Raw genomic sequence first — 24,609 nt, 5'->3', positions numbered from 1 at the left:
CAGAAGACAGCAACATCATCCATGTACAGGGAGGCTTTGATCTGAGTGCCTCCACTGCCTGGGATCGTCACTCCTCCTATGCCCAGATCCTTCCTGATGGACTCAGCAAAGTGTTCTATGCAACACACGAAAAGAACAGGTGAGAGAGGACAGCCCTTCCTGGCTCCAGATTTAATAGGAAAGCTATCTGATTCCCACCCATTGATTGAGACTGCGCTACTGATGTTAGTGTAGAGCAGTTGGATCCAATTGCGAATTCCCTCCCCAAACCCCATTTTGGAGAGCACATCCACCTTGTAGGTGTGCGATATTCTGTCAAAGGCCTTCTCCTAATCCAGGCTGATGAGGCAGGTGTCCACCCCCCTGTCCTGTACATAGGCAATCGTATCCCTGAGCAGCGCGAGGCTGTCAGAGATCTTCCTGCCCGGCACAGTGCAGGTCTGGTCAGGGCGGATCACCAATTCCAGAGCAGATATGACCCGATTGGCGATGACCTTGGACGGAATCTTATAGTCCACATTCAACAGTGAAATGGGTCGCCAATTTCTAATTTCCTCCCTTTCGCCTTTGTGCTTGTAGATGAGGGTGATAATGCCTTTCCTTATGGATTCCGACATACTGCCGGCCAGGAGCATACTCTCGTCCACTTCTAGTAGGTCTGGGCCGATCCAGTCCCACAGAGCCGAATACAACTCCACCAATTTATGCAGAGAAACAGCTTTGACCACAAGTCCATCAGGCAGTGGTCAGCACGTAACGTCTTAAAGGCCCTGCGGGAAAAGGAGAGGGTGGATCTTGTGGGATGGTTCCCAGAGCAAACTGTCAAAGTCATTTGGCAGAATGCCTCATCACCAGAACTTTCCAACAAGCACCAAGACATAGCTTGGCTGGTGGTGAGAAAGGCCCTCCCCATCAGATCCTTCCTACACGCCAGGAGTCTCACCCCCTCGGCATGTTGCCCTCGAGGTGGCTGTGGTGTTCACCTCCTTGTGGATTGTGCCTTTGCAAATAAGGCTTGGAGAGAGCTGCAGTGGTTTTTGTCGAGGTTCATCCTGAGCAGTTCCGTGTCACAGGACTCTGTGCTCTACAGGCTGTTCCCAGGGACACACACCGAGACAAACATCAACTGCAGCTGGAGGATCATCAACTCGGTGAAAGACGCTCTTTGGTCTGCCCGAAACTTGTTGGTCTTCCAGTGTAAAGAGTTGTCCCCGACCGAGTGTTGCAGAGTTGCACATTCCAAGGTCCTGGACTACGTGCTGAGGGACGCACTAAAGCTTGGGGCAGCCGCTGCAAAGGCTCAATGGGGAAAGGTCGCTTTCTAAGACCTTTCCGCCACAGTGCACCGAGGGACTGGGAACTATTTAGAACCCCTCGGACTGTACAGCTCAAAACGAATGTCTGCAAATGATTGTAATATTCATTTATTGTATTGATGCACCTCGTGATGCATGTTGTAAAAGTTGAACCTGATTGTACTTTTGTGATGGTGATTTTGAAATGGTTTGGAATGTTGTTGAAGATATTTTATGAATAAAGTATATTTTTTGCAAAAAAAAATTAAAAGTGAAAAATAAATGACAGATGAGCCAAGATTGTCTGTTCGGCATCACTTTAATTCCAATTCACTTCACTTTATGACTTTCTGCCAGTGTTAAATTGACAATCGGACATCAAAGCTGCTGCATACTTCACATGACGTAATCTTAGCAAGGTGTACTTTACACAGTATAAGGAAACTTGTGATTTATTTATGAGGGGATATGCAGGAAGCAAAACGATTATTTATAGAAATATTACAAGCATCAAACCTTGATAATGTATTGCAGAGAGCCTCTTATTCACATCGTATTTTGTTTATTGTCATGACACCTAATGATATGATTAATGACAGTTCTTGATTCTCGGGTGCATTTGCAGTGCAGAGTCCACTGGTTGGAGTGAGAGTTTTAGTTAAACTGTATCCAGCCACGCACATTGCTTTCCACCAAATTCAAAAAGCGGGGCCGGAAGAATCTCAAGTCACAAAATACTTGAATTAATTTTGAAAGGTTTCCTAGGAGATCCAGCGGACTTTGCCAAACTGGTTTGATTCCACCCTAGGTTCACGTGCCACTGATACAAGGTGTCAGCCTTTGTTCCATGTGTTACTCTCTTGGTTTCTCAGTTTGTGGGGGGGGGTTCAACTCCTAATACAGAGACTTGAGCACAAAATTGAAGTTGGTGTTCCAGTGCAGTACAGAGGGAGTGCTGCATTGTTAGGAGGTACTGTCTTTTGAATAAGATGTTAAACTGAGGCCCTGTTTGCCTCCTCAGGCCAATTTCTTTTAACCCTCAACAAATAATGCAGATAATCTGATCATCATCGCATTGCTGTATGCAAATTGACAGCTGTGTTTCATACATTAGAACAGTGTTACACTTCAGAAGTGCCTCATTAGCTTTGGAATGTCCTCTGGTCATGAGCACTATAGGAATTCAAATCATTCTTTACCTTTTTACAAAGCCCCCTGAGCCTGAGATTCTCACCGTGGCTTACACCAGGATCACATTGGGCTCCTGCTCTGAATTCACACTGCAAGTTTAACATCAACAAGAAATGGAAAGTGGCTTGGCTAATGGCAAACCTGTTGTGTAACTGTCCCCTTGGAGAACATCATAACACTAGATCGATGAAAGATGCAGTTCTGTTACCAGACAAAAGGTTTTACAACTGGCATCCTAACAATGTATTAGATTATGAACAAATATATCTAAATATGGACTTGAAGTTATTTCAATAACTATATTAGTTTTATATGGCAGTAGGAGATGTACTTTGTCAGAACTGTTAATTGAGCTAGCAAGATGGTGGCCATCACCACCATGTCTTAAATCTGCTAACGTGGCTTAGCATCAATTTTTGACATGCCTTGGGACATTTTACTTTGTTAAAGTTGCTATATTGATGTAAAGATGCTTGTGGGTGGAATGATAGGAGTCTTTAAGCAGTTGTAGAAATTGATTTGTGGTCCAGTCTCTCTCGAATATTGCCATGATCGTAATGTTGCTATTTAATCTTTAAACAGTTCATTGTTACAAGTTGAGGAACTAAATTTTGCCACTTCTTCTGTTGTGGTGCTCTTGCTGACTGACTGTACTGTACAAATGCAAAGATATGATAGTCTGTCCATTTTACTCAAGCCTTAAGTTTAACTTGTTTTTATTCAAGGTTATCAACAGTACTCCATTGAAAAGACAGTGAATGGACAGTAATTGGATCATCATTGTCCATCAGGGGCAATTCCAAGTTCTGTCCATTCTATAACTGTGGATTGTTTTAACCTTAATACATGCCTGTGGAAATTGGGATGGGATTGGTTGCCCAGTGGATGGTAAAATGGGGCAGCACATAAAACGGACAACAAACCTTTCAATTTCCCCCTAGAACAGATTAGGTTAAAATTCCACCCCCCCGTCATGTAACTCTGCCTTCAAGTGCTTTTCACATGTTACCTGTTCATCCAGCAGAGCAAAAGACTGCAATGCAAAGCGAAACGAGATTCTCCCTTTGCTAGGGAATCTCACTCTCGTGCCGGCTTGGGTCCCGATCCAGACTGCATTTACACTGTAGTTCCGGTGCGAAACCATAGCACAAGAGGTAATTGCAGCCCTCTGACGCTTTTTGAAAGTCATGATCCAGTTATACTCACTGGAAACAGTCCTGATTGTTACTTGGGTTCAGTTCTTGCATCAAATGACTCCTTAAATAAAATCGTCATTATTCCTGCGAGGCTGGAAATAATACATTTTGAGTTAAGTCCTTTACGTTTAGGAACATAGGAACCAGGTTGAGGGTGCTGAGCTTGTTCCAGCAATTAAGTATGTTATTGCTAATCATCTATCTGCCATTGCTCTGTAACACTTGATACGCTTACCCAACACACAGATTATCAAACTCAATTTTAGAACTTGTAGTTTATCCATTCCAACCAGCTTCAACAGCTTTCTTGGGCGGAGTGTTCCAGATTTCTATTACCCTTTGGGCTCAATTTTCCTGCAAGTTTTGTGAACAAATGGGGATTGAGAGCCAGCACTTGATGGCAGCAAAACTGGCACAGGGATGCTCCAGGAGGTGGCCTCTGAGCTCACCATCCAATTGAGGATTGTGGGTGGGCTCCAGAACCTGCCGGCCCAATCAGGGACCCTGGAAAGGGGACAGTTAAAAATTCAGAGGGGCCAAGCAGGCAGGTCCATGGGATCCCACCGGATAGCTTGTTGGGTCATGGAGGTTGCTGTTCCTGCTTGTGGCTCCCACTTTGGGCCAAGGAGCATCCGGCTCTGGTAGACCCCCTGAGCTGCCACTGGGAGGTGGCCTCGCCATGCAGCGGGAAAGTTCCCTTTTTCGCCAGTGAAATGTTGGCGGGCACTTGAAATCATCCCTAATTGGGGTCTTCACTATCCTGATTGGCTGTCCGCCTCTGTTCAGCAGGCAGCTAACTCATCTCCCTGCCCGCCCAGCAGCGGGAATGCTTTCTGATATGGTTCTCCCACGCCCCGCCCCCTGGCAGTACCCCCTCACCACCTTGCCTCCATGCCCCCCCCCCCCGCCTCCCCGGGCCAGTAAAGAAGAATGAGAGGAAGTGATTCCTGATATCATCACTGAGTGACCTAGCTCTAATTTTACCCTCTTGTTCTGCCCCCCCCATCCTCCACTCCACTTACACATGACAAGCCACATTGACCAAGCTGTGCTTATTTTACAAGGAAGCACTTTGGATTATTTGGGTTATATATCATAACTTTTATAATTGGACACAAGTTAATTTTTGAACTCTTTGGGTGTGGAGCCAATTCCACTAACCTTCCACAAGCGTATGCTGTGTTGGCCGAACTCCTGGATGCTTTACTAGTAATTGTACAAAAGTAGCAGCTGTACACTGAAAAGAAAGCAGTGTTTATTTTTTTTAAAGCCCTCAGAAGTACAAAGCACTGTAAAGCTATGCAGCTATCCATTTAGAGAAAGAGATATACAGGTATAATTCAGGGTGGGGTTGAAATTAAATCTTTCCTGCAAGAACAAAATATTTGTCCTTGTCCTGGTAAACACTAAATGCATCCACCACGTGACCTTTCACTTTAGCTGTATATATAGAGCAGATAAATGAGTTATAAATGGTCAGCAGAATGTTACACACATTGCCTGTCAAAACCACTCGAAAGCTTAGGGTGATGGCTGATTGAGGGCAAAATTGGCAAAATCATGGAAGCGGCTAGAATCATAGAATGGTTACAGGACAGAAGGAAGCCACTTGGCCCATTGTGGCCATGCTGGCTCTCTGCAAAAGCAGTTCACCCGGTGCCACTCCCCCGCCTTTTCCCCATAGCCCCATCATTTTTTCCTCATCAGATAATGATCGAATTCTCTTTTGAAAGGCATGATTAAATCTGCCCCCACCACATTCTCAGGTAGTGCGTTTCAGACCCTAAGAACTCACTGCGTAAAACAGTTTTTCCTCAAGTCGCCGTGGCTTCTTTTGCCAATCACCTTAAGCCTTTGGTTCTTGGTCCTTCCACCAATGGGGACAATTTCTCCCTATCCACTCTGCCCAGACACCTTGTGATTTTGAACACCTCTCTCAATCTCCTCTCAACCTTCTCTCCTCTAAGGCGAATAGCCCTGTCACAACCATGGGATAAGGAGTAAAATGACTCCCTATTCTACTTGTCCAGGTCTGACCGTAACAGGGTATTTTGTGAATTTCAAGAGAATGTGCTTAACCAATATTGCAGGTGCCCCACTGATTGCGCTTTCAGATTGTAAAGAATTAGACAGGCTTTCTTAAATTAAACAAAGAACAAGATAAATTTATGGAACTAATTTTTTTTTTCAAAGTTTCAGGACAGTGTAAAGCCAACAGGAGATGGAGCAAAAACAGAAATGCTGGAAAAACTCAGCTGGTCTGCCATCACCTGTGGAGAGAGAAACAGTTGACATTTTGAGTCTGTATGACCCTTCAGAGGTGGGGTCTCTAATGCTCCCCAGGGAGTTATCTGTTCTTTATCATCCCATTTGGTGGAATGCAAGCTTGTGGCCATCTAGAAGTCTCCATTGTCTTTAGAGGATTTCTGTTTATTTTTTTAAATCCAACTAGAAAAAGAAAAATTAGAAATGGTGATTTTTTTTTTTTAAAAGCACACCCTCGTAGCATCCCAACTTCTCCAATCTATCCATGTAACTGAAATTTCCCATCCATGGAACTATTATTATAAGTCTTTTCTGCACCATCTCTAAAGCCTTCACATCTTTCCTAAAGTGTAGTACCCAGAACTAGAAGCAATACTCCAGTTGAGGCCGAATCAGTGTTTTATCATGATCAAATATGCCTAGAAAAATGATTTAAATGCAGATTGTGCTGATGAACAGAAGAAGACACTTCCTTGAACTAGGTCCAGTTGATTGACAAGCTGGTTACCAGCCTTTCTGAATAATTATTCATCATGCAAATATAACTGTTCATTCAAATTCTATCCCACCCTTACCCAACAACCACAGAGCCTTGCTAGCTTTAGCAGGTATCACTTGGAATCAGAGGAGTGGGCTTTTCAGTTTTGCTGCTCTGTATCTTGGGGGCTTTGAACTCCAATTTTGCAATGTGCCACAGCTGAGTTCATGTAACTCTGTGTAGACCAGAGCTTGATATTTTATCTTGTCGGTATGTACATCTTCAAACCATATGGTGCATTTACCCACCAGAGCATCAGAAGGTGGAGCAGTGTTCTAAATTACACCTTAGACTCATAATTGGAGCAGAATCCTTGAACGTCGTCCTGCAAGATTCTCCTAAATTCAGTCTCTAGCAGTTTTTCTTTCCAGGATGCTTTTGAAGTAATCACAGTCCGTCAAATTATACAACAGTATTGTATTAATTATTGCTTAGTCAGTGCTTGCTTAGTATGCCTGTGAATCCAGCTACTGTACAAAATACTGTTTGGCCCATAATATTTTGTAATATAGACATATTGTTGTACATATATCACTAGTCTAGATGTGGTGTCTGTCAGCCTGAGTTAGTGCAGGATAATGAGTCCATTAGCCATTATTGTGCTTTTTCCTGTTTAGGTTGCCATAGGCCAACTTAACTGCCAGTATAAAGCAAAACACTTTTAAAATCTTGTTTCAAACACATGTTTGTTATACATTAATTATATGTGTTCTTTCAAATAAATATTTAAACAGTCGCATGAGCTTCCATCTTCCCTGAAGCTTCACAATGGGGCTTATGATTATATTCATGTGTAAATTTTTAACGCATTGTGTTTCAGTGATTCATATTAATGAACCTTCAAAGCTATTTCTTGCATCATGCCATAAATGAATTGTGCTATTTCCTTTGCTATTTTAGGATGATAATGAGAACAAATATTTTAATATTACCGATGATATCCTGTTTTCCAGTGATTTGAAATGTATTTAATTTAAATAGCGTTGTGAAGGTAAGATAGCTGGCACACACAGCAACAGGCCAGGTCTCTGTTCCATTCTTTGTAATTAATATTCTCTGTCAGTGTGTGTAACTCATGTGTTTCTCTGCAGATACCGATGATGCTGACGATGACTGTGATGAAGTTGATGACACCAAGATCATTGTCCTCAGTTACCCACAGTACTGCCGCTATCGGACCATGCTGAAGAGGATTCAAAACCGATCGTCCTCCTGGCTGGTTGACCAGTTTGTGATGGCGTTGGGTGGCATTGCAATACTAAACGAAAGCACCCGGATCCTGTACTGCCGTGACACATTTGATCATCCAACTCTGATTGAAAATGAGAGCATCTGCGATGAGTTTGGTAAGTACTTTGTCTCACATTGTAAGCTCAGCAATGTGGTTGAAAGAGAGGACATTGTAAAAAGTTTGGAATTCCAACTGATAGACTGCCTAACTCTTTAAGCAGACTTTAAGGATGCCAAAATATGTTGCAATCCAAGAACTGTACTAATTTTTACATTACTAAACAGTGAAGGAATCTAAGAGACGTTTTCTTGTAGCTTCCCACTAGATTGTCATGTTAAATTCTTCAGAAATTGAGTTTGATATTATTGTCGAAGAGGTTGCTTGTTCTAACAAGCTGTGCTGTTTGGGAAATAGCCTGAAAATAGGAGCAAATTGTGTGTTATTAGAATTAAATTGTTAGTTGAAAAACAAAAGTTCAAATTATTTTCTGGTATAAAATGTTTTGTGACTGAACATTGAACAAAAGGTAGCAAAAGCTAGCTAGAATGATTTCACTGAGGATCCATTTATGCTACTGTCAGTACAATAAGGTTTTACTTGGTACTGATGTCAGGAGTTAGACTGTGAAGGTAGCCTGAATCCAGCCTAATCTGACACTGCAACAAAGTGAAGCGAGACTTGATTCAGACTCGATTCATACCCAGTTTACACTACACAAATTTAGAATTAGTGTGAAACCAAGACCGCTTTACACTGGCACTAAATTTGCCCTGTAAATCTAGCATAAAGGATACGAGGTTGAAAACCACCTCTCTGTATATCTGTTATATTTAAAAGCCTTCTAGTTCACCAAGTGGCCAACAAACCAAGCCAGTGATGATTTGATGTAAACCAAACAGATCAATAGATGCAATTCCCTGTGGATATTACAGTGCTGATCATCTCACACAATGGGCTGCTTTTGCAAGTCCCTAAAACTTTTGCATAATTGTTTGGAAAAGTTGGAATATGTACAACAGAAAAAAACGTTTGGTTGTTAAAATGCATATTTGGGTCATTAAAACTCGTTAATTATTAACTTTCACCTTTCACTTTCTGGTGCAGAAATCAATTAATAAAAACAGATTAGGAGTAAGTTTCTAAATAATTTTGGAATGTCAAATGGGGCAGCCTGAGGTGTTGAATGTTTGTAACAAGCAGTGCTTGCAGGGTTTAAAAAGTTTAGACTTGTACAACACTTTTTTTTCCCCTAACAACTGCATGTGCGTGCATTTATTTAGCACCTGTTAATGTAGTAAAACTTACCAAAGTACTTCTCAGGAGCATAAGCAGGCACAAATTGGCACCAATTTGCCAATGAGGGAGATGTTGAATCAGATGATCAAAAGCTTGGCAAAGAAGTAGGGTTTTAAGGAGCTTCTTCAAGAGGTAGAACACGGGAGGTTTGAAGAGTGAATTCCAGAGCATGGGGTCAAGGCATCTGAAGGCACAGCTGCCAATATTGAGGCAAAGGAAAGTAGAGCCATGAGTTTGGGAGGGTTGAGTTAGATGGTGGCGAAGGAAAAGGTGAACACTGCAACTGCAAATTAGCTTTTCCTGCTTTCCAACCTGGACACCTGACACAAAATAGCCGAAGTCTTGGATTAGCCTGAAGGATTCTTTGTTTAAAGGAGAAACTGTCTCATCATTTCAATATTGTCTTGGTGCTGCACCGGTGAACCATTCTACCCAAGAGCAAGGAAGATGGGATGAACACGTGTTCTGCTTTGGTTATATGGAGGAAGCTGTTCAGATCTAATTTGGAGATTACAACATTCCACAGTTTTTATAGGACCAAAGTAAACATGATATCAGTCTTGAGAAGGGCTAGGTTGTCGATATAGAGCAGGTATTCTTGCTGAAAAATCACATTCTGTTGGACTGTTGCCAGAAATGAGTAAAACTGACAAAATGCAGTTGGCAATATTGGCTGTGTTTCCTTTATTTGGAAATATTAACCTTGAACTGTTGAGCTCTGGAATTCTCTCTCCCCAGCTGCCATTAGGTTATCAAATTACTTGGTTTCTGTGCAGATTGTTATCAGCCAATGTAACTATAAATTCAAACTGGCTTTTTTTTCCACTTAAATTTTGTCATATAGAAAAGTAAATGGCAAGTTTTAAAAAAAAAAAGCATTAAGTAGCTGCCCATTCTGGGCAGACTGAGTGGAAAAATACACAATGGGCTGACTCATTCGTTCAGATTATGTGTTTATGACTGCATTATACAAATAACCATCGGTAGAATTATTAACATCAATTATTATGGTACGTGATTCAAAGTGTGTCTAATTTTCAGTGGATAATAGGTTTAATATACTACCCTAATACGTTTTCATAGTATATATAATAAATAGAATTTTCCAAAAGTCTGCTGGATTCCTTTCTAATGTAGTAATCGCATAACATGATGAGTGTTATTTTGCATTACATTGACATTGTAAAATATTCTCAAATCCTGGCACTGTGACAAAAACACTTCAATGTTGTAATGTAAAATTGCATTCACAGTATACACTATAGAAATAATAGATAAATAACAAGGTACCAGTTGATGACTGTAACCTGACCTCAGGCATGGTTGGCTAATTGTTAATGTCCCAAGCTTCATTCTTGTAGCTTATAATATCACATGATTCTCACATTTAGCTTAGTCTTATAATGTACACCCAAGCACCCAGTAATATCTCTGTCTGCCTGTCTGTCTATTTCAGTATCTAAGTACATTTATATTTTTTTAACTACAACGGGTACAATGCCACATGCCAAATGTCGCACTCCATTATACACTCAGTATTGCAGGTACAGGTGAAAATTGACCTTTAAAAAAAAAACCGCCAGTTACTTAATGCTGAGTCCTCTGACTACAATTAAATACAGAAGCACTTGCCAGCTTGCAAAGTTCCCTGACCAAGCAACAATGAAACTCTGACTTGAGCTTAGGTTTACTTCAGAACATTTACTCTTTACTCCCCATAAAAAGGGGAGAAGTAAAAATTGTGCATTGCAAGGTATGAGACCCTGTATCCTCCGACTCTCTAGGAACAAATGTATATAATTACTAAATAGTCATTCCTTTTAAGTAGTGCTTGTTATATTATCAAGCCAAAATTAATTCAGTATATAAAGCGTGACAGCAGGATTTATGATTTTTTAAAAAGTCAAAAAATAAAACCAGATCTTTTAGACAGAAGTATAATTAAAGTGATGAGGAATGAGCGACAGTTATACAATGAGAATAGACTAGATGAAATTGGATAGAGTGAAAAAATTCACTGCTTATTACAAGTTACCATGGTGAAACTGTCATGGATAATATTCTTAGTATGGACAATTCCTCAACAGCAAACAGTTTTAACAATTACTAGATTTGTTAAGAAATAATAACTCGCTGATTCTTGCTCTGAATGCATTAAATAATTTATTATAACTTTACCACGCAAATATTAACATTACCACAAAGCCCCCCCCCCAAGCAAATCCTGTCCACTGTCTACAAGACACAAGTCAGGAGTTTGATGGAATACTCTCCACTTGCCTGGATGAGTGCAGCTCCAACAACACAAGAAGTTCAACAGCTTCCAGGACAAAGTAGCCCACTTGATTGGGATTCTTTCCACCACTTCAGCATTCACTCCCTGCACCAGTGACAGCAGTGTGTACCATCTGCAAGATGTACTGCAGCATCTCACCAAGGCTTCTTCGACAGCATCTTCAAAACTCAAGACTTCTACCACCTAGAAGGACAAGGATAACAGAGGCAAAGGAACACCAGCATTTGTGAGTTCCTCTCCAAGTCACTCACCATCCAGACTTGGAACTATTTCAGCTGTTCCTTCACCATCACTGGGTCAATATCCTGGAACTCCCTTCCTAACAGCACTGTGGGTGTACCTACATCAGATGAACAGTTCAAGAAGGTGGCTCACCACAACCTTTTCAAGGGCAATTAAGGATGGGTAATAAATATTGTCCACACCAGTGGCTCACATTCCTAGAATGAATAATAAAAAACACGCACTTCCAAATCTAGTACTAAATATCCTGTCATTCTGTTTGTGTCTCTGCCTCTCTCATTCTACTTTAGAGAATTTGCCTTCAGAGTAATTTCATCAAATAAGTCTTTTGGTTTCAAAAATGAACAGTGCAGCTACCGAAACCTGAACGCATTCAGTATTTAGAGTTCCAGTAGAAATGTTCACTGTGTTTCCTACATGTTTCCTGTGTGTCAATTCAAGCAGTAGAGTCTGTAATGGCAGTACAACTGATGGGTTAACAGTGAAAGCCGGGCACTGATTAAGTAACCAGGACACCTGCAGAAATCTCTAATGGCTTTAGGCAGAGGAGCGCCGGGGTAAGGGAGTGGGACTCCTGATGAAGGGAATTCCATCAAGAGGTGGATGAGACTATCCTTGAATTAGCCAATGGTACCCACAAGCTGCAAATTGTGAATGTGGAGCAAGTCCATAAAAGAATGACTGAGCTCTGATGGTCAGTCAATCAAAATGTTGAGATATGTGCCTTCCATCTTCTGTGCAGACAAGGAGCCCACTGTTTATGCATTACCTCTCAGGGTTTACACTGGGGACAGAATGTTTCAGCCCCAACATGGTGGGTTTATTGGCAGGTGTGGCGGGAGGTGAAAAATTGCTTTCCTGCCGGTATGAAATGATGCTGGAATGTCCGCTCCCACCCATCATGGCAGGTCACCATTCCCACCAAAGGCTGTTGTGAAGCCATTTTACATCCTGTTAATGGGATGCAGATAAAGGCCTGATCGGATTTGTCCACCTACTACCCTCCACCATTGTCCAATTACCCGCACCGCCAGTGCAATATTGCACATCCAGACCACCACGGCATGGACATGCTGGGACTCACCTCGAAGAAGGACTGGGCAGCTTGTGGAGATCAGAAGATGGAGGCCTCCAGCGACTGGAACACCATGTGCAGCAGTGGGTGGGTGGAGCATCCATCACGCAGATCTTCTCACCGCAGGAGCCTCCAGGAGGTGGATCTTCAAGCTGTAGGTGGATGTGTGCATGAGGTACTGTTGGGTGATGATGGTCTGTGCTGGAAAGGGGGGAGGGGTTTAGATGGGGAGGAGAGAAATAGAGAAGTGGGGTGGGTGTTGATGCCTAAAGGGGTTGGGGGGGACTGGGGGGTGTAGGGAGGTTGCGGCTGGTAGAGAAAAGAGAAAGATGCTGCAGGAGTCATGGAACGGGTGAGCTGGTATGGACTAGGAGGGTGGGAAGGGCTGTGCTGGAGTGCAGGCTGGGGGAAAGGGGCCCACAGGGTGTGCTGGTGTGAATGGGCATTGGCTGAGAGAGGGGTCTGTGGTGTCAACTGAGTCCTGGTGGAGGATACTGATAGGAAGGGATGGTGAGGGTTAAAGGGGCAGTGGGAGGGTTAACGTTTAGCGATGATGGGGCACTGAGGGTTGTTGCAAGGGATATGGAAGAAGCAGCAGATTCTGGGGGTTGGCAGAATGAGCAGGGGGCAAATCTACTGTCACGAGAGTGTGCTCCTCGGGAAGGTAGGGGACATGGACATTCACCTGCACAAGCCAGTGGGTAATGGGGCAGGGTGAAGGGTAACTGTGGGAAGGTCAAATGGTACACCTGGGTGGTCAGTGGTCATGGGCGGAAGGGTGTGGGTCACAGGGGCACTGCATGTCAAAGGGGACATGAACTATGGTCGCTCGCAATTACTCAGAACCTTGTGGTGGAGATCTGGAGATGCTGCATTGGGGTTGGGTCAATGGGTGGGCGGAGCTGCAGGTCATCTCAACTGAAGTGGAACCCAGCATGTAGTTCTGACAATGCTAGGGCATTGGAACAGATGAACTTGTGAAGTGCAAAGGCTCAGTGCCTGTGGGAGACTTCTTACACATGGCTCACAAGGGCCCTGGCAAAGACCTGTGCCTCCTGCATGTGCCTGATTCTAGGGGACATAGACCTAGCCTGGGGTGGCCCTTGGAAGATGTTAGCAGGGGATGGGTGGTCATGCACAGGCTTAAGGACGACATAGCCATTAAACCACATCTGACTTAATTAAAGTGCAAGTGTACTCTATTTACAAAAGTATCAAAACATTAACAAGCAAGTACACCAGCGCAACCACGTGAAATCAAAACTTCTTAGTCTTTCGTTCCCTACCTTTTCTTCTCGGTGCCCCTACAACATCTGCAGCAGGGCAGGAGGCAGCCTGCTGACCAGTTTGACCTGTTGCCTTGGATGACCTTGGCAGCCATCCTCTGAGGATCCCAGGCCTGGAGGGTCATAGCTTACTTTAGCTGTCCTGCTGTGGGGCAGCTTCTCCCTCTGAGGTCACAGCGGATTAAGTTGATGGGGTCACAGGTGGGGGGGATTCCGAAGTCTGGACACACTCGAGAGAGAGTCCTAAGTGGAGGTCCCAGGGGTTTCTAACAGCCACTCCTCCACCCTTTGGGTGCTCGAGAGCCCCTACATGACTCCTTGAGGAGAAGGGGCACTTTGAGGGAGGCCTTGGTGCCCTATCCCCCTCTTGTGTAGCCACTGCAAAAACTCGCTCATGGATACAGCGATGGAGTGCAGGTCTGCACATCTCCAACAGGAACTTGGTATTCTGCTGGATGAGGTTCGCCATCCTCGCCATGGAGACACCCATGTGCACACGTCGGCATCACTTCATCAGACAGTAGGCAGGCAGACGGACTCCTCCACCTCACGTGCCACTCTGTTGAGGGCCTCTGCCTGATGTTCCTCCACCCCTCGCAGCTTCCCCATCACCTCGTGCAGGGCCCAACCCAGAGGCTTGTCATCCAACTAAGATGTTGTAGATGCCTCTTCCCCAGCAGTCCTTCGAGTGCTGGTGAGCTTGGCTGACCCTGCCTCCTGCTGCGGACAAGTGTCCGTGCAGTGACCACCAGAATGTGAGATCTAACTAAATCTAGTTCCCACCGAGGTGTGTGCCTCTGCGCTGGTGGAGGGTGCAGGTGACTGCTGTGACACCTCTACATGTGCACTCCCTTCCCCATCCCCAATATCCTTGGCCCTCTGTGGGCTGGCGGTACTGCTGGACAGGCCTGCTTCTGGCTTTCCTCTTTCTGCTGGCTCCTGTAAATAAGGAGAGGAGAGCGAGTGACTGCATGAGCTGCCTCCAATGTGGACAAACACTTGACTCTTGGGTTTCTATGTGACTATATCATGCAGGGATTCTCAGAGGCCACTGCTGACGTCTCCATCTTTCTAATGCTTTCAGTCTTACAAATAACCCACTGGATTATGGGCCATTTGACTGATGCACTGCAGCTTGTCCACAAGGGTTGTGGGGCAGCAGCCTCCTGAGCGCTGAGCCCATGCAGCTAGAAGGATAAGGCTCACAGAGGCATGTCATTGTGGTGTGTGCTGGTGCTCTCAATGCCTAACCCCCTCACGCCCCGCACCCTACCCCTCCCAAGACAGCATCTGAGCTCTCTGTTTGAAAGGCTCAGGGACCCACATGACCTCTCCACCTGCAGACTAGATGGACTGCAGTGGGACTATGAGGCATCACCTTATCATGTTGAGTCATTCCTTTATGTATGGGCTTCATGGATGGTCCCTTGGCACTGAGGCCCCCATGCCACTCTGCCATTTTGTGGGGCGAGAGTGAGCAGTTAAAGGTTCATTTACCCTGGCGATGCAGCTGAGGTCTTTCATCAGTTTGCGGCACTGCAAGGCAGTTCTATGGCGGCCCTGGGCACTGACCACCCTGGCTACTTCCTCCCATGCAAGATTGGCCACACAGCTCGGCTGCCTCCTTCCATTCCTGGGGTTCAGGACGCACCTCCTGGCCTCCACTACACTGAGCAGCACATCAAGGGAAGCATTGCTGAATCTGGGGCCGGAGCTCCCTGGGATCGCTGGGCCATCTCCTCCTTCAATGGTAGGTATGGAAGAAGTTGATGTCCAGGTGCCTTTTAAATATGGCACCTGGATATGATGGCGGGATGCGCACCATTCAGCCTGTCCTGCCGCGTGATACGTCGGGAAACCTCCAACTGCATAATTAGACCAACATCGTGCAATTTGCTGCAAATTCCCAGTGGCCTCCGTGGCGGGAAACACTCCAGGTTTCCATCCCTACCTCGCAACTTGGTCCCGGAATTGAACATTCCGCCCTGTACTTTTTCTTTTGGGATGAAATGCAATGCATTTTCTGTCCTTATTTCTCCAACAGTTTTGCAGCTATTGAGCCTTTTAACATTATCGAGCTTTGGTAGCAATTACAATTAGCCAGCATAGTACATGGCCTCAAACTAATGCCAGAAACCATTTCTGTGGCACAGTGCTTAGAAAAAGACCATGCATTGTCTGTAGATGCATACCCAGATATATAGTGGAGCAGACGGTGGGGGATGGGCCACCTGCATGTACTTTCCTGGCACACAGCCAAAACCATATAAACTTGAAGTGCATTCCTGGTCATCCATTATTTGAAATGTATTCTAGAGCCAGGACTTGTAAAATGGATATGACTTTATAGAGAGATGAGTCTCACTGTTTTAAAATGTTCTTCCTTTTCTCAAATGCCATCAGCAGAAACAGTTTTAACTATTGATGCTATCATTTTATCTAAAAAAACGTCATTTTAATTAAGTTTTAAAAGTATTTTTTAAAACTTAACTTCAGAAGTAACTCCCTGTTATCTGAAACTGCCATTTGAAATTGGGTCTACTATAGATTGTCTTTGGTTCTGTCTTTAGTGTGTTTGCAAATACCATCGTGGCCACTTTCAGCTGCCTCTGGTTAACAGTTTAACATGGACAGGCAAGGAACAAGCAACCCCTCTCCAAACACTTCCTTAAACATTTAATTTGTCTCCTGTTATCAGATTTATAAAATGTGTAACCATTTCATTGGGTTTATTTCAGTGTCTGTGATAAGACACTTGCTGTTATCAGTGCTGGTTTCTTTCCAGATTGTGTTCATGACCTAATCATACTGTTAATGATCGAGTGGAAACACGAGCTCCAGCCAGTGCAACACTTGCACTTTCCAGCAACAGGCAGAGTCGATGTGGGTTCATGTTGATCTAAACAGGCTGTGTAGATAATGATAGTTATCTTTGTGTTATGATTGTGACTTTTTTTTCCTGCCTATGGTAATTCATGTCTTAAGTATTTGTGATCTACGTATTAAGTAGCAAGTTTGAACTGATCACCCTGTTGATTACTGACTAGCTCAGCACCAAGTTCACTACAATTTACAGAGCCACTTTAGTTTCCACATCCATTTTTTTTGTTCCTCCCCCACCCCCATGCTCCCTTGCTGTCCCCTTGCAAGACAGTTTTGTGGTAACTCAGCCCAATTTATTCACGTTAGAGTGAATCTCAACAGTCCAGTCGACTGCAGAGGTGTTCACAGCCTGGCTCGATTCTCACCTGGGCATCTACACACGTGCGCATTCGGCAGGTGCCATTGGACATGAATTTGGAGCAGCAGCCCCTTAGTCCTGGCTCAGATCAGTCATCCCAGTGCACTGGGGGACTTACCTGGGATCATGCATGTTTGGGTAATGGGCTACTTAACTGGATACACTTACTGAGGCATCAGGGGATCTACATGCAATATATTCTTAACAGTGAATACAAACACAAAAAGCTATTCTGATTCAATCATTGCCCCAACACGACTCTTTTTATACATTTATTATCTTTTCTCTTGTATCAAAGGCATCAGTCTTTCTCAGCGATAATTCTTTCACCTCTGAATCAGAAGCTTGTAGGACTCAAGCCCCAGTCCTAGGATTTGAATCAACACTGTAGCCAGTGCTGCAGTGTCAGAAGTGCCGACATTAACATTAATGTTAATTAACATTACTAATGTTAATAAGTGGCCCATCTAGCCCCTCAGGTGAACATTAAAGATCCCACAGCACTATTTTGAAGAAGAGCAGGGGAGTTCTGATGGTGTCCTGTTCAACTTTTACCCCTTGACCAACACCAGTGAAATGGATGATATTTTCATTATTGCTTTGCTGTTTGTGGGAGCTTGCTGTACACAAATTAGCCACATTTCTACAATGCTTCACAATAACTTTAGTGTCTGTAAAGCACTTTGCGACACCCTGAGGTCACAGAAGGTGCTATATAATTACATCTTTTTCCAATGTTGCTGAATCCAGCTGTGGATTATTTCTGTCAAAATCACTATTCTCCCGGTGTCTGCTCTGTCAGATTCTGAAGCAGGGGAGCCAAGCCAACTATGAATCAGGCGCATCACATTAAATTGAAACCTTGCAAATCTTATTAAAAGCATTTCTAGCCTGTTATTCAATCACAGGTTTGTTCTAATTCCTTGAGTTTCTCTCTTGGGGTTTGTGACATTATTTGAACACCTCCAATGGATTTAGTGCCTTGTAATTGCTGCCAAGCATCCATTATTCTGTCAGGTTTATTCAGCGATCCTGATTGTGCTCCAAGCATTGTACCCTCAGCCAATGGGTTGGGGAGTCGATAGCAGTGTTAGATAGGGTACATCATGATAATCTATTTCACCTTGTCTAGAACAGTAGGATCAGAGGACACTGGCCGCACTTGAAACGGAATGGATTCAAATTGAATCTGCATTAATAATATTTTGGTGAGTGACTGATCAGCCTGAGACAGGCTCCCAGGGAGGTGGTGGAAATAGACAGGTTTGATTCATTCAAATGCAAATTCTATGGATTTCTTTTAGGAAATATCATTTTGGGATAAAATATGTGGAGTAGTTTGATGCATGATGTGTTAAGTGTAGCATTCTTCGGAGGAACAGGTGATTTTGGACCCATGTTCTCATAACTCTCCACCACTGGGCTTTTCCTCACCTCATGTCTGGGTCTGTTGTGGACTTATTAATCAAGATTGAGTGCTGTGATTAGTCAACAACTCCATTGTTGTATCATCCAAGTGACAAGATGGTAGAACGTTAGCTAGGCAGACCTTGGTCTTTTCTCATTGTGCATCGTGTCCTCGAGCCTAGCTCACTTTAGCCAAGCTCCATGTTAGCCGTGCAGGATCATTGAACTTTACTAAATCTCCATTCATCTAAAACTTGCAATTTTCTGCAATTAGTTTTACTGTTAAAAACCACACGCGTGGAAATGTCATTATTTTGGATCTTTATTTTAGTGTTCCTTCCCCATTTCTCCTGAGTGCTTTGCAGTATAATTCTGCATGTACATTGCTCCCTCTGCATGCACCTTGACTGTATTTAACTATAAGGGCATCACAGGTGAACTCTGTCATGTCCATGCCAGCAGTCCACACTTGGAGTGCCAGCTTAACCTTCCCCCCTCTAACCAGGCAGGTGGGTATGGGAGTGGGGGGTGCGCGGAGACACTGAGCTAAATTCTAACCACTGATTCAAATAAGTCTCTGGTCAACTGGGGATCGAACCTGAAACCTCGTATGTCTGCTTTGCTCCACTGCTCTCTGGGCCAACTGGCTAAGCCATTGATGCAGGCTATGTGCATTAACAATATTACATTCGTATAATGATTTCCACATTCCTCTCCTTGGGCCAGCTTGTGAAAAAAAAACCTTGTCCACTTTGCCAGATTGCATCAACTGTTGATATATGGTTTATTGGCTCGAAGATTTGTGAAATTTATCAGTGTTTCATGTAAAAATGGTTTAAGTTTAGGCGCACAGAGTCTTTGAATGCATTGTGAAATATCAGACTGTACTGTATTTTGTAAGCAAATCCTGTGTACAGTAGGTTGTGCAATATCAGATGACAAGAGCACACCACATTTCTCCTCTAAAGCAACACTGCTTACATTCCTAAAGAATTGGTCCTGCATTGTTTACAAAAAAAAAAACTTTTTCGTGCATACTGTGTATAGGCAAAGAAAACGCTGTTTAACTGATGATCCACAAATCTACAACAAATACTGATGAAACATTGAGGCAGTTCCTGAACATGCTCAGCAGAAAATGGTTCATCCAAGTTTCAACTATATCTTTAGGCCTTTAGCTGCCGGTTTCAGTGAGCAGAGCTACTTGATGGTCAGCCTTGTGGGGCTGAATGGCCCACTTTTGCTCCTCTTGTCTTATGCTGGCAGTGTGTTACATGATTATCAGACATGAGTTTGTTTTTAAGGACTAAATAAATTTTGCAGGGGCCCTGTTCCTCAATATTGATGAGATCCTTTTCAAATTGCATTGCGAGTAATCCTTGTGCTCGCAGAGATACATTGGCTCCCGGTCCATCAATGTTTCAGTTTTAAAATTCTCATCCTTATGGTATATCTTGGATGTTCAAATCGATCCATGGCCCTACGCCTCCCTATCTCCTGTAACCGCCTTCAATTCTACAGCCCCCTCCAAGAACTCTCATGTTCCTTCCTGATTCCCTTTGATTCGCCATTGGCGAGTATACCTGTCTAGGCCCTATGTTCTGGAGTATGAATCGTTCCACCTCTCTCTCTTCCTGTAAGACATTCTTTTAAAGCCTATCTGTTTGACCAAGCTTTTGATCACCCATCCTAAGTTCCGAAGCTTTTGGCTTCTTTTTTTCGACAATGCGTTGTGAAGCATCTTGGGGACTTTTTTCTGATATGTTAAAAGGCGATCTAGGGGATTGGTGGGAAAAGTGGAATTGAGGCTAGGGATCAGCCATGATAGTATTGAATGGTGGAGCAGGCTCAAGGGGCTGAATGGCCTACTCCTAATTCTTGCATTCTTAGGGAGGTAAGTTAGAAAGTGGCATCGGTAGGGATCATGGCTGTGTTGGTCTACCCGCCTTTGAGAAGAAGCTGGTTTTACTTTGCTGAGTGGCTCTCTCTCTCTCTGCTTGCCTTGCTGCCTTTCACACTTTGAAGTTGCTACACCCAAACTTAATGCACTGTCCATCAACCTCCATGGATGTTCCAGCCTCTTCAGGTTCATTTTTGGCAGTGGATCTCGTCGACCAGCATCAAGTGTTCCTACATTCCCTGAAGTATCTAGCTCTTAGGTCCAGCCAACACTCTCAAGCAATATAAGTTGAAAGTAACCACAAAATGCCAGTGATTCCCACATTCCGGAAGCTAGCTCCTTGTATTAGTAATTAAAGCAGTTTGTACTTTCAATTGATCATCCCTTCAAATTATGCATAAGCTTCAGAAAAAAGAAAAACATTTTAATATTTTCCATGTACTGTTTATCTTGCTCCGCATCGCAGTTGCTCCCTAATGACTTTGATTTATTCAGGATGGTAATTAGTGCCTGTATAATTTATAGTGCAGAATAAATATGCTGGTAATTTTGTGCAATAAATTTGCTTATTGTGCAATTAAGATTTGGATAAGGAATCAAACAAATGCATAATTCACTGTCATCTTTTGCAAGCATTCCACACCTGGCTTATTCTATGTGGGTGAGTTTTCATTGTGAATTATATTTTGCAACAATATATATTTGATACTTTAATGAGGAGGAGGAGTTTGCTACCAATCATTCAAAATGGTGATAATGTGTCCATCAAGCTGCATCACACTTTGAGTCCCAATGTCTTAATGACGAGGCAGAGCGGTGGCACAGAAGGACCTGCAGTCCGGATCCCACTATCTCATGGGACATCTTGTCCCATGTGCCCTAAGATTTGTAGGTTGAGAATTGACCTGATTTGTCACATGAAGACCCATGGCAGAAACACTGACCCTAAGTAGAGATCATCCTCGAATCGAAGGATGGCTAAAACTGAAGATTCTCGATGCACATTAATGTACATTTCCTTTAAAATCACTGATACGAACTTAACACTGGCTCCCATTCTGTGCCAGAAATTGGGGTATATTCCATCATGGGAAGGAGTTTTACCACTTTGAGTGGTACCACCTTGAGGCTACTTTGTCCTCTAAACACAATACACTTCTTATGCCGCAGAGAATATCAATGACAATGATGCTGTAGTGTGTAATGTAGTGTTTCCCCCTTGACAAAACTCTTGTCAGCAGAATGCTAACCAGCCCTGAGCTGGCTGAAATCTTCTTGCCTGCAAATTGGCAACTATAAATTGCATGGAGGTCTTATGGCACCTTAATGGGTAGTGTCCCTGCTGCTGAGCCAGAAGTTCCAAGTTTGAGTCCTGCCCTAGGATTTAACCAAGGAAGGTGTATTCATAACGTGGCCAAATAGGTTGAGTATCAACCTGTTAATCCTTCCAACATACGTCAATGGGCAGATGATAAGAGTGGGAGATGTTCCTGGTCAGCCATGTGATGGAAAGAAAATTGGAGCCTCTACGGTAGAGGAGCTATCCATAGACTACAACATACTTGCAAAACTGTATGTTGCCATAGCAACTCTGACTCCTTGGAGGGGGTGGCGGAGAGGTGCGGACAATTGGCTGGATGGCCAACGTGGATCAGATAAGTGCCAACAGCATGGGGTTTGATCTCCAGTCTGGCTAGGGTGGATTCAGGATGTGCCTCCTTGCCCTACCCCTGGTGGAGGTGGTGGTGCTGTGGGTCGGACCTGCCTTCGGCTGAAGAACTGAAGAAGATGATAAATTGCATGGTATGCAAATGTCTTCCTCTTCCTTTCTGCGACCGTTATGAATTCAGTTTTTGAATTTATTATAAGCAAATGTTTTGTGCAGAGATAATTATAAAACAATTTAAATACTAGGACAAAAGTTTCCATTTGGGGGACTTGCAGCTGATGTAGGTCAGTAAGAACATCGGGTTCAGTGGCCAATGATGCTAACTAATTAGTTGCCATCCGCTAACTTGGATACCTTAGACCTTATTTCACTGTTTAATGTTTATAAACCACAACACTGACCTCTGGGGGCCTTTACTGGCACCTGGTTTCCACTCTGACAGCTGCACCTTGCCAAACTCCCTCTTAGTCATTCAAAGCTGATGGGAAATATCTGGCTTAGGGGCTGAAGCAGACCTCAGCCTTCAGGCTCAAGAGGGGAGGTGGCAGGTCTCTGGGGGTTTGGGGATGTGGATCTCTTGGAGAACATTCTAACATACTGTTCATTTTATGCACAGGTTTAATCTTTTCTGCACAAAATATTTTGAACATGTTTTTGTGTGGTTTGTACAATTTGGGTGGTTAAGAAATCAAGATGGCGGCACTGGCACAAGGGGCCGAATGGCTGTTTTCTGAGCTGTATCTATTCCATGATTCTATGACTGTTCTTGGGGGGAAACCAAGTTGAGCAGTGTGATTGGTTCGTTTTTTGAATTGGCCTTTTTTTTTGTGGGATCTTTTCTGATCTGTGTTCAACAAATCAGTGTGGTTAAATTCTTTAACCAATCAGAAAAGAGTGAGCATTCCCGCCCCCAGAAATAGGTAAATTTAAAGTCACCTACAAAGTTAATTTGAGATAAAAACAAAAAACTGCGGATGCTGTTAATTTGAGAAGCTGTATAAGTTCATTATATTTATATACAGCATTGACAAATTACACTTAAAACTGTTTATAGTGCTACCCATGAAAGCCTCACCATGTTCATTGTGCCCCTATATCTTGAGTACATTTCACTCTCTGACAGTTTTAGAAATGGCATTTTTCTTATTTGTAGAAAAGTTGGAGGGGGAGAGAAGGGGAAATGGATTTAAATCAGACTATCAATTGCATTCCTTTCTGGCATTGCAAAACTAATAAAAATTCCATTTGGGCAGCAGCAATTGGGTTACTTTATAAGGAAAAACCTTGCTTTTGGCTACTTCGTTCTCCGAACACATAATACATTTCTTATGCCTCAGGGAATATTAATGACAATGATGCTGTAGCGTGTGATATTATTTACTTAGACACATACACTGACTCACAGTAGCATGCATGTCATTACTTGTTCTGAAAGAGGAGCATTCTGCCACAGGTTTGTTCTGCGAAGAAAATAAATTATTTTTAGGAAGGATTCTTTTGTTCAGACTTGCTATCACTGTTGCAGGAAAGCTTGTGTGTTTTTCCTCCCCCCACAGTTCGTGATGGATGGCTACCTTAAATCAAGTAGCAAAAAAACCCGACCCTTGTCATTTCTGCTCCCAAGGAATATCCCATGCGGAACCTGCTAGTTTTATATGCATTGGAAATTCATTAAAAAGAAATTGTGGAGTGTTAGCAAACTGAACAATGAATTGATTGTCTACAAGTGGCTGGTTGATATAATAAATGGAGAATTCTCGACATCAAACAAGTATGCGTACGTATAGTTTTGGCAATACATTATTTCCAACAAGGGGCAAAGCCAATGTTTTATATGTTTAATAATTCATTAAAATACTATGAACATATTTCTTATAAAATTGTGATTTATATTATTTACAACACCCTATTGAACTCTATAGTGACATTTCCTGAGTCATATGCTGCCAAAATACCTTTTTCATTTATTGCTTGTCTCATTGCACAAACCAAGTCTGTCCTTGAGGTTTCCAAACTGGAATACATATTGATGCGACCTTAAAATGGGTCAGGAAACAATTACCATTGTTTAGTTGGAATTAGAGCAGCTTAATCAGAAATCCAAAGAAAATATGTTGAAATGCTCATGGAAGACTAATAAAACCTGGAGTGGATGGGAAATTAGGGATGGGAGTTCCCAGATTGGCAAACAAGCCCAGCCCCTCTCCTTCCTTATGCCCAACTGGTCATATATGCTGAGGGGTAGGAGCAGCAAGAGCTGCCTCTTAGAGTTTAATCTGCCTTATTTGGTCCATCAGGCCTGTCCTAGTGAAAGAATGAAACAGTCTTGGTGCACACTTTGACCTTGTTCAGCCAAAGGACTAGATTTAATCATTAATTTTCAGAATGGAAGCCCAAGATATTTCTGGTGCAAATGCTTCATTTTTTTTTAACCTTTTGATAAGTTTGAGGTGCCTTTTGCTCAAGCCCGTCATTGACTC

General features: G+C 43.1%; 1 protein-coding gene across 2 annotated transcripts in view; it reads left to right on the top strand.

The window, feature by feature from the left end:
* arid5b (AT-rich interaction domain 5B) overlaps positions 1-24,609 on the top strand; it is a 142,184-nt gene that overhangs the window by 39,771 nt on the left and 77,804 nt on the right. For both annotated transcript variants that reach the window (XM_041209666.1, XM_041209667.1), the window contains one exon: positions 7,577-7,831. In XM_041209666.1, coding sequence (XP_041065600.1) covers positions 7,577-7,831 — 255 coding nt within the window. The remainder of the gene's footprint in view (positions 1-7,576; positions 7,832-24,609) is intronic.

The sequence above is a fragment of the Carcharodon carcharias genome, chromosome 17 (assembly GCF_017639515.1).
Source record: "Carcharodon carcharias isolate sCarCar2 chromosome 17, sCarCar2.pri, whole genome shotgun sequence".
Classification (NCBI taxonomy): Eukaryota; Metazoa; Chordata; class Chondrichthyes; order Lamniformes; family Lamnidae; genus Carcharodon; species Carcharodon carcharias.
This window is presented reverse-complemented; position numbering and strand designations above follow the sequence as displayed.